The following is a 19,294-nucleotide window of genomic DNA, read 5'->3' as shown; positions in this document are numbered from 1 at the left end:
TTTCACATGGACCAACCCTCACCCCAATTCCTGCTTTTTGTCATTTTTCACTTCCCTGACTCTTTTCAAGCCCCTGCCATCCCACACCCGACTCCCTCACTCTCCCTTTAAAATGCCAGTCACCTCTGCACAAATTGGAAAGGAGTTACTCTCTTTCCCCTACTGTCAGTAGTTCCTGAATAAAATCTGTTTTCACCACTTTAACTAATGCCCAACTGTGCTTATCTTTGACAGTTGTGTGGACCTTAAGAACTCAAAATATAACACTGAGCCAAAAAGTGGAAACAATGCAAATATCATCAGCAGATGGATGGATGAACGAAGTGGGGTATATCCTTATGATGCAATATTATTCATCCATTAAAAAGGAATAAAGTACTGACACATGTACAACATGGATGAACCTTGAAAGCATCATGCTAAGTAAAAGAAGCCTTTCACAATAGATTACATATTGAATGAGTCCACTTATATGAAATGTCCATAACAGGCAAATCCATAGAGACAGAAAGTAGATCAGTGGTTGCCAGGGACTGATGAGGGAATGGGGAGCAGGGAGTTCCTGCCAAAGAGTATGAGGTTTCTTTCTGGGGTGATTAAAATATTCTAAAATTGATGTGGTGATGGTTGTACAACTCTGTGAATATACTAAAAACCACTTAATTGTTCAATGGGTGAGTTGTATGGTATGTGATTATATCTCAATAAAGTTGTTACAAGAAAAAAAACATTAAAATCATCTAAAATCTCCCCTCAAAAAAATTGATACTGCATTGCGATGTTCTATTCTCCTACTTAGAGGCCTGTTTGGTTTACTGATAGTGGGTTCCTTAAGGAGGCTCTCAGCACAGAAAAACAACACTAAAACAGCAAGTAAATAGTCCTGAGGACAAAATTGAACTCACAAATACTAAATACTGTTTTGCCAGTGTTGACAAACCTGGCACGAAAAGCTGTTAGCCATCAGGTAGATAAACAGAAGGAGAGATGTAACTTCAAGCACAGGCCTCTCTTTTGCCTACACTGACCAATGCCAGAAAGAAGGCATCATTCAGGGTCAAAGGTAAAGAGGAATCCAGCTGGCACAGCCATGACTCAGTGTTGTCCAAGTGTCAACAGGAGTTTAGCCCTAACCCCCTCACACAAGTGGAATTTACATTTCCAAGTGACAGAGGGTGCTAAATAACTAACAGCATTCCCAAGTTCTCCTTGCTCTGAACCTTGTCTTGAATGCTCTTCTCTAAGATCAGACCAAGCCAGTGGCACCATTTGAACTCATGATGAGCAGAATTACTTGTATTTTTTATTATGAAGATTTTAATGTGGATAATTAAAGAAAATAACATTATAAACACCCATGTACCCTCCCTCCAGAATTAAGAACTGTTAATATCTGTCATATTTGCTTCAAATCTTTTTAAAAAATGAAAACATTTCATAAAATAGATAGCTAGTGGGAAGCAGCCGCATAGCACAGGGAGATCAGCTCAGTGCTTTGTGACCACCTAGAGGGGTGGGATAAGGAGGGTGGGAGGGAGACGCAAGAGGGAGAGGATATGGGGATATATGTATATGTATAGCTGATTCAGTTTGTTATAAAGCAGAAACTAATACATCATTGTAAATCATTTATACTCCAATAAAGATGTTAAAAAAAAATATGTCAACAAAAAAAAAAAAAGAAAAGAAAACATTTCAGATTCAAAGTCCTCTTCTTATCTTTCCCTTTGCCTTCCCTCCCCAGAGCAACCACTATCTTGAATTTGAAATATGCTCTTTCTGTCAATATTTATATAATTTTACTACATCACAATGATAGCCCATATTATTTTCACGTGGTTGTTAATTTATAGAAATAGTATTCTACAGTACATATCATTCTATACTCAACTTTGGTTCTGAGTTCTAATTTTTTAATTGAAGTACAGTTGATTTACACTGTTCTGTTAGTTTCTGGTGTACAGCAAAGTGATTCAGTTATATATAATAACTCAGATTCTTTTCTCATATAGGTTATTACAAGATACTGAATATAGTTCCTTGTGCTATACAGTAGGTCCCTGCTGTTTACCTATTTTATGTATAATAGTGTATACCTCTTAATCCCAAACTTCTAATTTATCCCTCCCCCTGCCAAGTTCTATATTGAGATATAAAAAGTTTGTGCGTTCATTATGACTATGGCATAGTGTTCCATTGTATGAATATGTCACAATCTATTTATCCTGCTGATGGGCATTTAACATATTTCTGAATTTTTGGTTTTACAAACAAAGCCACAAAAAAAATTTTTTTCTGCATGTGTGCAGCCATTACTTCAATATTTATAAAAATGTCTGCTTTTATGCAAGACAGAAGCACTGTCATAAAGTTACAAAGATATGTACCAGATAGGTGGACAGTAAGAATTTTCCTCTGATTTTGTACCAGAGAGAAACAATGGGCTGAAAGTAGAGGCAGATCTAAGGGTAATCCAAGAAAAGGCCTTGCCTGGGACGCCCTCAGAGAGGCTGTTAGGAAAACAGAAGCGGCGCCCCCAACCCGCACCCCTCACACACCCAGAGGCAAACCTCAGTAAGCTGTGCACCTTTGCTTGCAAGCTGGGATGGTCTGGAGTGGAACAATGAGAGTATTCAAGAACAAGGAGAAGATGACCAGCAATGGACGCACAGCTAAAAAGAGGATGCAGATGCAGAAGTGGACATCAAAAGTAAGGACCCAGAGCCAAACAGGGGTACAAGAGGAAAGGCCATCAGAAGATCTCAAAATACTATGCTGGACCAGGAAGCACTAGGTCAGCCATGCTTTCTCTCTTGCTCTCCATTCTTTTGTTGTTGTTTTTTAAATTGTAAAAGGCAATATATATGTACACTGTTAAAATGCAAAGGGTACAAAAAGACCCAAAAGATGGTGAACTATGCCTGGGCAGGATGAAGCCAGAGGAAACTCTGGTGGAGGTCCGTAGCAGTCTTGCAATATAAAGTAAGTCTTGGGACTTCCCTGGTGGCGCAGTGGTTAAGAATCCACCTGCCAATGCAGGGGACACGGGTTCAAGCTCTGGTCCAGGAAGATCCCACATGCTGCTGAGCAACTAAGCCCATGTGCCCATGAGCCTGCGCTCTAGAGCCTGCAAGCCACAACTACTGAGACCGCGTGTCACAACTGCTGAAGCCCACGTGGCTAGAGCCCGTGCTCTGCAACAAGAAAAGCCACCGCAATGAGAAGCCTGCACACCGCAACGAAGAGTAGAGCCCGCTCACAACTAGAGAAAGCCCGCGTGCAGCAATGAAGACCCAAAGCAGCCAAACATAAATAAATAAATAAATAAATGTATTTTTTTAAAAAAAGTAAGTCTTCCTCCTAACTCTCATCTCCAGACTCCAAGACCCCTACAGAGAGGCAACCATCATTACCAATTTCTTGTGTGTCCTCCCAGGGATATTTTATGCACATACAAATATATATATATATGAATATACCCCTCACACTTTTTATCCACAAATGATGGCATATTATATAGTTTTGCACCTTACTTTCTTCACATCTCTTACCAAGCAATTCATATTAATACACATAGATCTGCCCCTTTTATTTTTAATGGTTGCGTAAAATTCCATTGTATGAATGTACTGTAATTTATTTAATTAGTTCCCTACTGGGATATGTAAGTCATTCTAACATTTCCCAATCAGAAATATTGCTATCTTGAAAAGTGTGTAATATTTCTTTGACCACAAATTTTATCTGTAAGATAAAAATTCTGGCAGTGCATTTGCTAAGTTGGTATGACTCACACTTTATACCTTAATACCTAGTTTCAAATTTCCCATCCCTGAGGCTTTAAAGAGCTACATTATATTCCACCAGAGTCTCAAGGACAATCTGTAAACATCTGCCAGATGAGACTGTAAAACACTCAAGCCAAGTCAAGGTAACTGGAGGATAATCTCTGGAAGGCTTGATGGTAACATGAGTACTGGGAAAGAAAATCCAGCTAATCAATGGTATTAGCCAAACTGAAGAAAGAATGTGTTAACAGGATGGGAGTGGCCATTACAAAACCCAGAAGAAGGAGCCAAAGGGCAAAAATAGGCAGCATTTACCTCTGAAGAGAGAGAGATACTTAATCTAATGGACAGGCACCAGAGAAGCACATTCAACCAGGTTTCTCCAAGGCCTAGATGAAATTTTTTTCCATACAGTTCTACTGCTTTAGTTCTGGGGTCCCTGCATACCAAGCAGTCCACTAATGTAGTTACTAATTTCGCTCCCTAGGTACGTGGATTCTAGGAAGAGGTTAGGTGTATTAAAGAGGGCCACATATTTTTTGACATCTCTCCCATTAATAGTTCAGGTCTACATCTTCTCTAGAACTTGGGTGGGCTCTGTAACTGCTTTGATGTATAGAATACAGCAGGAATGATGCTATGCCAGTTTCCAGAACCAGGCTTTAAGAAACTGGCAACTTCCACTTTCTGTCTCTTGGAATATTCATTCTGGGGGAAACCAGCACCCTGTAAGAAGTCTGACTATGCAGAGACCCCCATGCTGCGAGGAAGCCCAGGTTAGTCATGTGGGGAAAGAAATAGCCATTCTGGCCAAACCAGCCCAGGCATCCAACATGCCATTGAAGAAGCCATTTTGGAAATTCCAGCCCCAGCAGATGTGACATGGAGAAAAGCTAAGGAAGCCAGCCAAAAACCAGAACTGAGGCCCAAACTTATGGCCCCACTTGAGCCATCCCAGCCATCTTCAGCCATTCAAACTAAAGCCCCACTCCACTGTGAAGCAGAGATAAGCCATTTTTGATGTGCACTGCCCAAATTCCTGACTCACAAAATCAAGAGTATAACAAAATGTTGTTTTAAGCCACTGTGTTTTGGGATAGTTTGTTAGGTAGGAATAACTAGAATAGAGGGCTTCTATGTGATGGGGTATAAGATCCCTGGGAGGGCTAACTTTTGTAAATAAATACTCCAATCCACAATTTGTTTCTGTGTGTTTGACCAATATGGGTCAGTCCCCAATAGTCTACCCATGCTGAATGAACTGACAAAATTTAGTTTCTGAACCTAGAAAGCTAAGACCTGATGGGCCAGCTTGATCAATCTGCCCACCTCCCTCACTGTCCCTTTTTCACTCTATCTTATGTCAAACAACTCAGATCAGGGAGCTGAGAAGAATCTCACAAAGAAGTTTACCACTAGATGTAGCTACTACTCAGTACCACTCATAGCCCTTTGACTGGTACATGAAATGTATTCATTCATCAAACATTGTCAAAAACCTCCCCTGTATCCAGAACTGTGCCTGATGCTGGGGGACACAGAGCTGGGAAAGACATAGGCCCTCAGAGGTTCACAGCCCAATCTCTAAGCTATATAAACAGGCAATGGTAAGAAACATGTGCCCTTAAATATGTGACAGACTTAAAGGGAGAAATAGATAACAATATAATAATAGTAGGAGACTTTAATACCCCACTTCATCATCCACACAGAAAATCAATACAGAAACATTGGCCTTAAATGACACATTAAACCAGATGAACTTAACAGACATATACAGAATATTCTACCCAAAAGCAACGGAATACATTCTTTTCAAGCACGCATGGAACATTCTCCAGGATACATCAAATGTTAGGCCACAAAACAAATCTTAATAAATTTAAGAAGACTGAAATCCAATCAGGCATCTTTTCCCACACAATTGTACGAAACTAGAAATCAACTGCAAGGACTTCCCGGGTGGCGCAGTGGTTAAGAATCCACCTGCCAATGCAGGGGATACAGGTTTGAGCCCTGGTCTGGGAAGATCCCACATGCCGTGGAGCAACTAAGCCCGTGTGCCACAACTGCTGAGCCTGCACTCTAGAGCCCACGAGCCACAACTACTGAGCCCGCGTGCCACAACTACTGAAGCCCGTGCGCCTAGAGCCCATGCTCTGCAACAAGAGAAGCCACCATAATGAGAAGCCTGTGCACTGCAACGAAGAGTAGCCCCCACTTGTTGCAACCAGAGAAAGCCCGTGCGCAGCAACAAAGACCCAATGCAGCCAGAAATAATTTAATTAATTAATTAATTTTAAAAAAGAAATCAACTGCAAGAAGAAATCTGGAAAATTCACAGATATGTGGAGATTAAACAACATGCTACTGAACAACCACTAGGTCAAAGAAGAAATCAAAAGAGAAATTTAAAAAAAACTAAAGATGAATGAAAATGGAAAACACAACATAGCAAAACTTAAAGTGAGGGGTGCCTGGGAAAAGGAGGCTGGGGCCTCAAACGTCTGCTTGAGGAATTTAAAGCTGATTCCTCAGGACCTGTAGGGATTCCTGAGCAGGGGAGCAATTAATCAAACATGCTTTTAGGGGCATTGACATGGCAATGTGCATGGATAGATTGTCAGGGCAGATCAAGCAGTAAGGGAGATCAAGCAGGAGGGAACATGCAGACACTATCCCTTCCCAGAGTCTCTATGGGGCTGCTCATGCTGCCAGCTGAACTGCAGACAAGCAAGGAGGCTGACCTGGTGGTGGAGCTGCTGGAGCTACTGGAGCTGCTGGAGCTGGAAAAGATATCCTCTGCACTGGGCAGAAAAAGCCCGCCAGGTTCAGAAGGTCACGGATCATCTGGCCTTTGATGCTGATGTCCAGTGGAGGGTGGGAATGGAGGCTTCAGGGAAAGGATGCAAAGAATGGCAAAAGCCAAAACTTATGGGAAGCAGCAAAAGTAGTTCCAAGAAGGAAGTTCACAGCAATAAATGCCTACATTAAGAAACAAGAAAGATTAAAAAAAATAAGAGAGAGAGAGAAAGATCTCGAATAACCTAACTTTACACCTCAAGGAACTAGAAAAAGGAGGACAAATTAACCTCAAAGTTAGTAGAAGGAACCATAAACAAGACAAAAAGACAACCCTCAGAATGGGAGAAAATATTTGCAAATGAAGCAACTGACAAAGGCTTAATCTCCAAAATATACAAGCAGCTCATGCAGCTCAATATCAAAAAAAAAAAAACACCCCAATCAATAAATGGCTGGAAGACCTAAATAGACATTTCTCCAAAGAAAACATACAGATGGGCAACAAACACATGAAAAGATGCTCAACATCACTAATTATTAGAGAAATGCAAATCAAAACTACAATGAGGTATCGCTTCACACTGGTCAGAATGGCCGTCATCAAAACATCTACAAACAACAAATGCTGGAGAGGGTATGGAGAAAAGGGAACCCTCTTACACTGTTGGTGGGAATGTAAATTCATACAGCCACTATGGAGAACAGTATGGAGGTTCCTTAAAAAACTAAAAATAGAACTACCATATGACCCAGCAATCCTACTATTGGGCATATACCCTGAGAAAGCCATAATTCAAAAAGACACATGCACCCCAATGTTCATTGCAGCACTATTTACAATAGCCAGGACATGGAAGCAACCTAAATGCCCATCAACAGAGGAATGGATAAAGAAGATATGGTACATATATACAATGGAATGTTACTCAGCCAGAAAAAGGAATGAAATTGGGTCATTTGCAGAGACGTGGATGGACCTAGAGTCTGTCATACAGAGTGGAGTAAGTCAGAAAGAGAAAAACAAATATCGTATATTAATGCATATATGTGGACTCTAGAAAAATAGTATAGATAATTTTATTTGCAAAGCAGAAAGAGGGACACAGACGTAGAGAACAAAAGTATGGATACCAAGGGAGAAAGGGCTGGGGGATGAATTGGGAGATTGGGATTGACAAATATACACTATTGATACTATGTATAAAACAGATAACTAATGAGAACATACTGTTTAGCACAGGGAACTCTACTCAGTGCTCTGTGGTGACCTAAATGGGAAGGAAATCCAAAAAAGAGGGGATATATGTATATGTATAGCTGATTCACTTTGCTGTACAGCAGAAACTAACACAGCATTGTAAAACAACTATATTCCAATAAAAATTAATTTTAAAAAGTTAGTAGAAGGAAGGAAATAACAAAGATCTGAGCAGAAATAAATCAGAGACTAAAAAGACAATAGAAAAGATCACTGAAACTAAGAGGTGGCTTTTTAAAAAGCTAAACAAAGTAAACAAACCTTTAGCTAGACTCACCAAGAAAAAAAGAGGACTCAGATAAATAAAATCAGAAATGAAAGAGGAGACATTACAACTGATACCACAGAAACACAAAGGATCACAAGAGACTATTGTGAACAATTATATGCCAACAAATTGAACAACCTACAAGAAATGGATAAATTCCTAGAAACATACATTGTACCAAGACTGAAGCATGAAGAAACAGAAAATCTGAACAGATCAATTATTAGTATAAAGACTGAATCAGTCACCAACAAAAAAAAATCAAACCTCCCAACAAACAAAAGTCAAAGACCAGACGGCTTCACTGGTGAATTCTACCAAATATATTAAAGAAGAATTAATACTAAACTTTCTCAAACTCTTCCAAAAAGAAAAAAAGAAAAAGAAGGGGAGGGGACAATTCCAAACCCATTTTATGAGGCTGGAATTTCCCTAATACTAAAACCAGACAAGGACAGTACAAGAAAAGAAAATACAGGCCAATATCCCTGATGAACATAAATGAAAAAAATCTTCAATAAAATATTAGCAAACCAAATTCAACAATACATAAAAAACCACAAACAAACAAACAAACAAAAAAACCATTCATCATGATCAAGAGGAATTCATTCCAGGGATGAAAGGATGGTTCAACAACTGCAAATCAATCAATGTAATACAACATATTAGCAAAATGAAGGATAAAAATCATAAGATCATATCAATAGATCCAGAAAAAGCATTTGACAAAATTCCACATCCATTTATGACAAAAACTCTCATAAAACTGGGTATAGGGGCTTCCCTGGTGGTGCAGTGGTTAAGAATCCACCTGCTAATGCAGGGGTCATGGGTTCGAGCCCTGGTCTGGGAAGGACCCACATGCCGCGGAGCAGCTAAGCCCGTGTGCCACAACTACTGAGCCTGCGCTCTAGAGCCCACGAGCCACAACTACTGAAGCCCGTGTGCCTAGAGCCTGTGCTCCACAACAAGAGAAGCCACCACAATGAGAAGCCCGCACACTGCAACAAAGAGTAGCCCCTGCTCACTGCAACTAGAGAAAGCCCACTTGCAGCAACAAAGACCCAATGCAGCCATAAATAAATAAATAAATATGTTTAAAAACACCCCAAAAACTGGGTATAGAGAGAATGAACCTTAACATAATAAAGGCCATATATGACAAACCCATAGCTAACATCATAGTCAATGTTGAAAAGCTGAAGGCTTTTCCTGTAAGATCAGGAAAAAGACAAGGATGGCCCCTCGTGCCATTTTTATTCAACATAGTATTGGTAGTCCTAGACAGAGCAATTAGGTCAGGAAAAAAAAAAAAGCATCCAAATCAGAAAAGAAGAGGTAAAACTATCACTATTTGCAGATGACATGATACTATATATCAAAAACCCTAAAGACTCCACCAAAACAACTGTTAGAACTAATAAATGAATTCAGTAAACTTGCAGGATACAAAATCAAAATACAAAAATCAGTTTATTTCTATTCACTAATAACAAACTATCAGAAAGAGAAATTAAGAAAACACTCCCATTTACGACTGTATCAAAAAGAATAAAATGCCCAGGAATAAATTTAACCAAAGAGGTAAAAGACCTGTGCACTGAAAACTATGACATTGAAGAAAGAAATTAAAGAAGACACAAATAAATGGGAAGATACTCCATGCTCATGGATGGGAAGAATTACTATTGTTAAAATGTCCATACTACCCAAAGCAATCTACAGAAGCAATGCAATTCCTACTAAAATTCCAATGGCATTTTTCACAGAAATAAATAAACAATCCTAAAATTTGTATGGAACTGCAAATGACCCCGAATAGCCAAAGCAATCTTGAGAAAGGAGAACAAAGCTGGAGGCATCATGTTTCCTGATTTCAATCTACATTACAAAGCTATAGTAATCAAAACAGTATGGTATTGGCATAAACACACACATATAGATCAGAATAGAAAGAAATAGAAAGATCAGAAATAAACCCACACATATATGGTAAATTAATTTATGACAAGGGAGCAAAGAATATATAATGGAGAAAGGACAGCCTCTTCAATAAATGGTATTGGGAAAACTGGATAGCCACATGCAAAAGAATGAAATAGGATTAGTATCTTACACCATACACAAAAATTAACTCAAAATGGATGAAAGACTTGAACTTAAGATCTGAAACCATAAAAACCCCAGAAGAAAATATAGGTGGTAAACTCCTTGACATCAGTCTTGATGATGATTTTTTGAATTTGACACCAAAAGCAAAGGTAACAAAAGCAAAAATAAACAAGCAGGACTACATTAAACTAAATAGCTTCTGCACAGCAAAGGAGACCATCAACAAAATGAAAAGACAACCTACTAAATGGGAGTAAATATTTGTAAATCATATATCTGATAAGGGTTAATATCCAAAATATATGAAGAACTCATATAACTCAATAGCAAAACAAACAAAATCCAATTAAAATACGGGCAGAGGATCTGATTTGACATTTTTCCAGAGAAGACATACAGATGGCCAACAGGTAAATGAAAAGGTACTCAACATCACTAGTCACCAGGGAAGTGCAAATCAAAACTACAATGAGATATCACCTTGCACGACAGAATGGCTAAAAGACAAAAAAATAAGAGTTGGCAAGGATGTAGAGAAAAGGGAACCCTCGTGCAGTGTTGGTGGGAATGTAAACTGGTGCAGCTACAATGGAAAACAGTATGGCGGTTTCTCAAAAAATTAAAAATAGAACTACCATATGATCTCACAGTCCCACTTCTGAGTATTTATCCAAAGAAAATGAAAACACTAAACTCAAAAAGATAAATGGACCCTCATGTTCACTGCAGCAGTATTTACAATAGCCAAGACATGGAAGCATGGAAGCAACCTAAGCGTCCATCAATGGATGAATGTATAAAGAAAATGCGACGCACGCACACACACACCCAGAAATATTATTCAGCTATAAAAAAGAAGGAAATCCTGCCATTTACAACAACATGGATGGACCCTGAGGAAATTATGCTAAGTGAAATAAGTCAGACAGAGAAAAACAAATACTGAATGATCTCATGTGTATGTGGAATCTAAAAATTAAACAAACCAAAACAAAACTCATACATACGGAGAACCGATTGGTGGTTGCCAGAGGTGGGCATGGAAGGAGGGCAAAATGCATGAAGGTGGTCAAAAAGTACAAACTTCCAGTTATAAAATAAATAAGTGGGCGTTACAAGATTACATCCTGGGATGTAATGCACAGCATGGTGACTATAACAACACTGTATTGTATATTTGGAAGTTACTAAAAGAGTAAATCTTAAAAGTTCTCATCACAAGAAAAAAAAATTTTGTAACTATATATAAAAAAAAGAGGGGCTTCCCTGGTGGCGCAGTGGTTGAGAATCTGCCTGCCAATGCAGGGGACATGGGTTCGAGCCCTGGTCTGGGAAGATCCCACATGCTGCGGAGCGACTAGGCCCGTGAGCCACAATTGCTGAGCCTGCGCGTCTGAAGCCTGTGCTCCGCAACGGGAGAGGCCACGATAGTGAGAGGCCCGCGCACCGCGATGAAGAGTGGCCCCCACTTGCCGCAACTAGAGAAGGCCCTCACACAGAAACGAAGACCCAACACAGCCATAAATAAAAATAAATATATAAATAAAATTTTTTAAAAAAGAAACATGATACATGAAATGACAAATATGTACAGGAAGCATTAGGGAGACACAGGAGGGGTCACCAACCCAGGTAGTCCACAATGAGAGCTACAGAATAGACAGCTGATCTCATCGTTCTCAGGGTCAACATCTTTGAAAGATATCACTTTGTTACATAAATTTACATATAAATTTAACATATGTTCACATTTCACTTTTTCAGCACTCTTGTCATTATTTTAGTTAGAAAAGAGAAAGGAACGGGTATTTACAGACTAGCAAGGCTTTCACATGTCCCAATTCCCACTCCAACCCCTTAAAGTCCTACAGTGCTTCCCTAAGCTGATTTTATTAATTTTATGTGTGATACGCAGTTTTTGACAACTGAGGGTGCAGGAGACATTATGGTCAATTCCTGTTCTCCTCCTTGTGCAGCAGCCACCTGTTTAGGTGGCAGGGCCCCCAACCCCAGCTTTAGGAGTAAGCCTGCATGAGTCTAAGCTAGAGTACACCTATGGCCACTATGATGGGTTCAGGAATGGGCAATTAACCCAGCCCAGTCAACTAAGTTCTGTGAGACAGCAGAACCAAGAGAACTGCAGAACAGAACTGTGGCTTTGATGGTCTCGTGAATCACTAGAGCAAACTATACCTGAAGGGCACACAACTATTAGACTTTTCCATTATAGGAACCAATAAAGCTGCTTTATAGTTTAAGCCGGTGAGAGTGGCAACCAAATGGATTTGAACTGATACAAAGTGGGTCACTGGAAGCATCCTCTTTCTCAATAGGGGTATTAACTGGCTTTTATAGATGTGCAGCACTCCGCTGTTTACTAACTCACACCAGCCACATGTAGTGGGAAGGGCTAATATATTTCCCATGGAGCAGCCCAGGTTCATGTGATTCCAGATCTTTGGGATACAAAGGCCGGAGCCAGGAGGCTCTGCAAAATTCTAGTCCGGCCTCTCCTTTAAAAGTCCACACAGGGGGACTTCCCTGGAGGCGAAGTGGTTAAAAATCTGCCTGCCAGTGCAGGAGACACGGGTTCGAGCCCTGGTTCGGGAAGATCCCACGTGCCGCAGAGCAACTAAGCCCATGTGCCACAACTACTGAGCCCACGTGCTACAACTACTGAAGCCCACAGGCCTAGAGCCCGTGCTCCGCAACAAGAGAAGCCACCGCAATGAGAAGCCCGCGCACCACAACGAAGAGTAGCCCCCGCTCGCCACAACTAGAGAAAGCCCAAGCGCAGCAACGAAGACCCAATGCAGCCAAAAATAAATTGATTTCAAAAAATAAAATAAAATAAAAGGCCAAACAGGGACTTCCCTGGTAGTCCAATGGTTAGGACTCCGTGCTCACAATGCAGGGGGCCCGGGTTCCACCCTGGTCAGGGAACTAGATCCCACATGCCACAACTAAAAGAGCCCACATGCCGCAACTAAAAAGATCCCGTACGCCGCAATGAAGATCCCAACGAAGATCCCGTGATCCTGTGTGCTGCAGCTAAGACCCGGCACAGCCAAATAAATAAATAAATAAATTTTTTTTTAAAAATGAAAAATAAATAAATGGCCACACACTCCTGGCTTTCTCCTGCTTCCTCCTCCACTTCCTAGGGCAGTCGAGAATTTCTTGGTAGTTACTGCTGCAGAGATAGTCCTGAGCAAAACTTTCCAATAAACTTTCCCTGAAAAATGGTGAGAAATCCTTAGTCCCCACCCTTGGGGCATTCACTGGGCTGCTCACATTTCTAGAGGTTAAATCAAGCAGGGGAAGCTTTCAGGACTCTGGTTTCTTGGCTTACTTGGTTTCTTGGAGCTGAGCACACAGGGAATAATTTTTTTTAACCATCTCCAAGTGCCTTGTGACCTGTCCACCATGCCTCAGAAACATGAACCCAACAGAGAAGACCCCAGGGGAGATGGCAGCAGCCCAGGCAGGTGCAGAGAAACTGTGTTCAGTCTGGACCTTCAAACCCTCACAGTCATTTTCTCCCTCATCATTAACTCCCAGTCCAACTTTCCCTGGGGGGTGGCTCAGATAATGCCATACCCTTTGTCACCCGAGGCCCTCTCTGCCTCTCATGTCCAATCCATCCTACTGTACACACCATAACCTGGACAGTGTCCCTTGGAGGCCATCTTCACCCCATGCCTGCTCAATAGCTCACCATGGCTCCTCAGAAGAACCAGGGCCCTTAGTCTGGCCTTCAATATCCTCCTCAAAGGCCTGTCGTATCCCAAGTCCCCACAGCTCCTCCTCATTTTTTACTACTGCCCAGCACAGCCACCTGGTGACCAGTCTGTTCATCAGCCCAGCCCAAGGCCTGTCTACTCCTGTCAATCACTGACAACCACACATGTGCCTGGATGGCACACTCGAATCAAAGGTCCCACTCCTCCCCCAGCCCTGGACTGGCTTCTCCTCCCAGGGCACTCAAGCTTTCTTTCTGAAATTAGCTGTTTGCTGATTTGTTTACTCCCTTGTTCCCCCTCTTCCCCAAAGGAGCATTTAACCCCCATGTGGGTATTGGCCACATCTCACCGAAGCTCAGCTCTTGGAAAAATGCCTGGGGCAGAGTGGTGCGTTAATATTTATTAATAGTAATCAGAAAGACAAATCCGGGCTTCCCTGGTGGCGCAGTGGTTGAGAATCTGCCTGCCAATGCAGGGGACACGGGTTCGAGCCCTGGTCTGGGAAGATCCCACATGCCGCGGAGCAACTAGGCCCGTGAGCCACAATTACTGAGCCTGCGCATCTGGAGTCTGTGCTCCGCAACAAGAGAGGCCGCGATAATGAGAGGCCCGCGCACCGCGATGAAGATTGGCCCCCACTTGCCACAACTAGAGAAAGCCCTCGCACAGAAACGAAGACCCAACACAGCCATAAATTAAATAAATAAATAAATAAATAAATAAATAAAAACCTTTAAAAAAAAAAAAAGAAAGACAAATCCCACATGAATCTCTTCGGTTCACTTCCTAAAACCTCTCCAACTTAACCAACATTGGATTTTCCAGTCTCTGTCCATTGACAGTGGGCGATCCATCCATCCCTGCCTCATATCAGTGTTCCACTGGATAAAACCTTCTTACTGGACATTGATTTCTTAATAACAAAAATGTACCTTTTCCTTAATGTCTATGATTTTGCTTTCACTCTCTGAGCAATGACATCTTTTTCTCCATTAAGGGGAAATTTACCCTGCAAATCGCCAAACCTCTGTAATCCTCCAGAAGCCATTTCCTCTGGAAGAAGTCTGTGGTAGCCGATATCACCATAGATATCACCACAGATAAATAGTGGTTCTATAACATCTGGCAGCTTATACACTTGCATGTGCTATTCTATTACCAAGACAGCTCCCTTCTCTCCCAACCTCTGTCCACTTTATTTTTTTTAATGTTTGAAATATTAATTTTATTAAGAAAGCATTTGATAGTTGTATTAGATCATATCATCAATCACTTCATTTTTAAATGATGTGGCCTGAGGATACAATTAAAATATGGACTTTTCATTGATTCAACAAATATTTGAGCATCTACAAGTGCCAGGCTTGGAGATACAGGCCAAACAGGAGGATCCCTGCTTTCACAGGGCTTACATTCTTACAGGAGGGCAATATTAAAGAAATGTTTATATTTCTTATAAACATATAACACAGGGACTTCCCTCGTGGCGCAGTGGTTGAGAATCTGCCTGCCAATGCAGGGGACAGGGGTTCGAGCCCTGGTTCGGTAAGATCCCACGTGCCGCGGAGCAACTAAGCCCGTGCGCCACAACTACGGAGCCTGCACTCTAGAGCCCATGCTCCGCAACAAGAGAAGCCACTGCAATGAGAAGCCCCCACTCGCCACAACTAGAGAAAGCCTGCGTACAGCAACGAAGACCCAATGCAGCCAAAAATAAATAAATTAAAAATAAATAAATTTAAAAAAACATATAACACAGAGGAAGTGACAGAGAAGGAAGATGGTGCTTTACAAGAGCACATTAACAGGTGTCTAACCCAGCCCAGGGAAATCACAGAGACAAAAACAAGTGTTTAAGTAGAAGGGTGAAGACAACAGTTCACGCAGAGGGAACCTCCTAGACCCTAAGGCGGGGAAAGGACTTTCTAGGCTTAAGGAATTGGAAGAAGTCTAGAATGGGTGGAGTACCCAGTGTGAAAAGAGGAGTCAAGGAGATGAGACTGAATCTCAACCTCTGTCCACTTTAAACCTAGCATCCCAAATCACCTCTAGCCCAGTGCCCTCCTGCTTCATACCACCCCTTGACCTGTTCATTTCAGTTCATAGCCCCTACAGATTTCCAGTGTATGACCACAGCCCCCACTCGGTCCCGAGCTAAACGTGTCCTTCACTTTTTGTCCAACGTCTCCCCATCCCCAACTTCTCTGTCCGGGTGCGCACCACATCCCCTGGTCGCGAGGCCCCCCGCTCGGTTACCTGGAGCTGGTGCAAGTGCAGAACGTAGCCTTGAACCAACAGCTGGAATAAGAGACGCAGCCGCCCTGGCCCTGAAAGCTCCTCCAGGCTCCGCAGCCTCCGATCGCCAGGCCCGGTTCCGGGAGCCTCGGCTGCCTGGGCCGCAGGGAGGGCGCTGGAGATTGCGGCCTTGGCTCTGGCCCCGTGGGAGCCGAGGCCAGGGAGAGCCACCCGCGTCCCCAGCAGCGCCCACCGCAGCCTTGCGCAGCCCAGCGCACCCATACGATTCATGGCTCGCGCCGCCACGCCTTTGGATCGCGAGTGCAGAGCGCCTGGAACTTGCCCAGAGACAAAACAGTAGGGGCGGGTTCAAGGGTACCGGTAGCCCAGGGCGGGCTGGACGAAGGCTGACCAGGCCCCTTACTGCTCACTTTTCCTCGCGGTCTTCAGTCCCTCCAAATAGGACCTAAGGGACTCGCAGAAGTCACCCTTTCCAACTGTAAGCCTCCTGGCTCGGGGAGGGGCCGGACAACGCCAAGCCAGAAGATGCACGGGGGACTTAGAGGAGACCCACAGAGCGCTGACGATGGCCGCCTCTTCCGCGACTCCCCCACCTCGCACTTCCGCGAACTCTCGAGGAGAACTTGAAGCTCGCTTGGTCTCAGTTCCCGGCAGGAGGGCGGCAAAGTTCTCGGCAGCCCGGGAGCCTTCCAAGACGGGGAGGCCGGTTCGCCACCCCAGAGCGCCAGCGTCTCAGCTGTCCTCACTTCCCGGAGGGACCAGGAACCGGCTGTTGAGATTAAACCGGCCGCTGGCTTTTCCTGATAGCCTCCAGGGTTGATCCCGGAGTCTGAGGGCTGAGCGAGGAAAGAGCAAAAAATCCCCCTGAGCAAAAAAGCAAAGAGCAAAAAAACCGACCCTGTCTCCAGGGTAATCCGATTACTGGAGGGAGGAAGCCAAACAAACAAATTAAATATTAGGGTTTTTTAAAAATGCAGTTCTACCCCTCTCCCTCCCCACCACCCACATACTCCCTGGTCTGCTGAGGCAGGATTTCTCAAACTGCAGGTTGAGACCAGATTTAGTGAATGTGACCAAAATTATCTTTTAATAAGATGGAAAAGAACAAAATAGTACAGAAAATATTGCAAGAAGGAAAAGTATTATTTCATGAATTCTTTGTTTCATATATGTATATTCAAAGTACAAGTTTCAAAAAGTTAAAAACATGACTTATACACAAATAAAATAAACACGAGCTCAAAGCTTATTCAACCCATTACAGGTAGAACCAGTAGGATGATAAAGCTTTTTCTAAGACCATTTGAAGAATTGGTTATTTACAGGCAGCCAGAGGCAGAAAAGGCATGTTAAGTTCAAGGGGCAACAATTAGACTGACAGCTGATGTAGCTAGGTGTGGATTTCTTTTTATTTATCCCCTTAGGGGTCACAGAGTTTCTTGACTCTGTGACTGAATATCTTTCGTTAGTTTTGGAAGTTTTCAGATATTCAAACATTCCTTTTACCCCATTTATTTTTCTTCTCTCCTAGGACTTCAAATTATATATATGTTAGACTTTCTGACTGTATCCTCCCTGTCTCTTACCCCCTCTTCTGTATTGTTCTATCATTTTGTCTCTTCTAGCTCATTAATTCTCTATTCAGCTGTGTCTGATGTTAAATCCATTGAATTTTAAATTTCTATTATTGTATTTCTCAGTTTTTCAACTTTAGTTTTTTTCAAATCTATGTCCTTTTTAAAATATTTCTAGTTTTATGCCAAAATTCTTAACGTTATTTTTTAAATTTTTAAAAAAATAAATTTATTTATTTTTTGGCTGCGTTGGGTCTTCATTGCTGTGCACAGGCTTTCTCTAGTTGTGGCGGGGGGGGGGCTACTCTTCGTTGCGGTGCACGGGCTTCTCTTGTTGTGAGGCACGGGCTCTAGGCACATGGGCTTCAGTAGTTGCAGCACACGGGCTCTGTAGTTGTGGCTCACGGGCTCTAGAGCGCAGGCTCAGTAGTTGTGGCTCACGGGCTTAGTTGCTCCACTGGCATGTGGGATCTTCTCAGACCAGGGCTTGAACCTGTGTCCCCTGCATTGGCAGGTGGATTCTTAACCACTGCTCCACCAGGGAAGCCCAATGTTATTTTTTATTATACCCTTTAATTTTGTAAGCATAGTTGTTTTAAGGATTATGACCAATAACTCCAATACATGGAATCTATGTGGAACGATTTCTATTGTCCATTATTTCTGGTGGTTTTGTGCATATTGCCATGTTTCTTCCTGGGCCTTGCTTCTTTTGATTGTGTGCCAGAAAATGTATTCATTAAGTTTCTAGTGGAACTAATTTGAAGTTTAGGATGATTTCATATTTCCTGTGGAAGATTTACTTTTATTTCTGACAGTTGCCTAAAGGCACCCACAATCCAAAATCACCATAATTCAGTTTTAGGGAATGAGATGCTTTGAAGCTGAACTGCAGTCCTTTAGAAGGCTAGTCTATTTCCAGTCCTTAATCCTTTTGGGTCCCAACCCAAAGTTTGGGTATAAGAGATGACGGACTCCAGCTATTCTTCACACAGCCCTGTGAGGCTAAACCACTCAACTTCTCAGCTTCCTTTTCTGAAAATGGGAAATGCTACTAATAGAAAAATGGTACCTAATGCCTAACTTACCTCTGGAGTTCTGTCTTCTCTTGGTTCTTGTCTGATAGTTCTTTATTACCTTGTTTGTTCTCTGATGCTGATTCCTTCAAGTAAATGCTGGTCATATTTTATTCAGCTTTTCAAGTTATCCTTTGAGAGAGGACTGAGTCAGGTATTAACAGAAGTGGAAATCCAATTTATGCTTTTACCTTTATTAATTATTTTTTCCCCTTCTGGGTTCATTGTCTTGATATATTATATTTTTAACTTTTTTTTTTTAATGACTGCTTAGTGAAATTTTATTTCCTAATGAATGGACTTAATGCTACACATTTTCACATCATACTATTTTGGCCATATCCAATAAGATTAAATACGCAATTTCTTTCACTGTCACTCATTTCCCAATAGTTTGTAATTTCCATTTTG

General features: G+C 42.0%; 1 protein-coding gene across 1 annotated transcript in view; it reads right to left on the bottom strand.

Annotated features, from left to right (window-relative positions):
- The window catches only part of LOC102999025 (sterol 26-hydroxylase, mitochondrial), a 46,923-nt gene extending 29,876 nt beyond the window's left edge, over nucleotides 1–17,047 (bottom strand). Inside the window, exon 1 of the mRNA XM_007187934.2 lies at nucleotides 16,234–17,047. Within this exon, the coding sequence (XP_007187996.1) occupies nucleotides 16,234–16,503 (270 nt within the window). The 5' untranslated portion in view covers nucleotides 16,504–17,047. The remainder of the gene's footprint in view (nucleotides 1–16,233) is intronic.
- Between the last annotated feature and the right edge of the window lie 2,247 nt (nucleotides 17,048–19,294).

The sequence above is a fragment of the Balaenoptera acutorostrata genome, chromosome 8, assembly GCF_949987535.1.
Source record: "Balaenoptera acutorostrata chromosome 8, mBalAcu1.1, whole genome shotgun sequence".
NCBI lineage: Eukaryota > Metazoa > Chordata > Mammalia > Artiodactyla > Balaenopteridae > Balaenoptera > Balaenoptera acutorostrata.
This window is presented reverse-complemented; position numbering and strand designations above follow the sequence as displayed.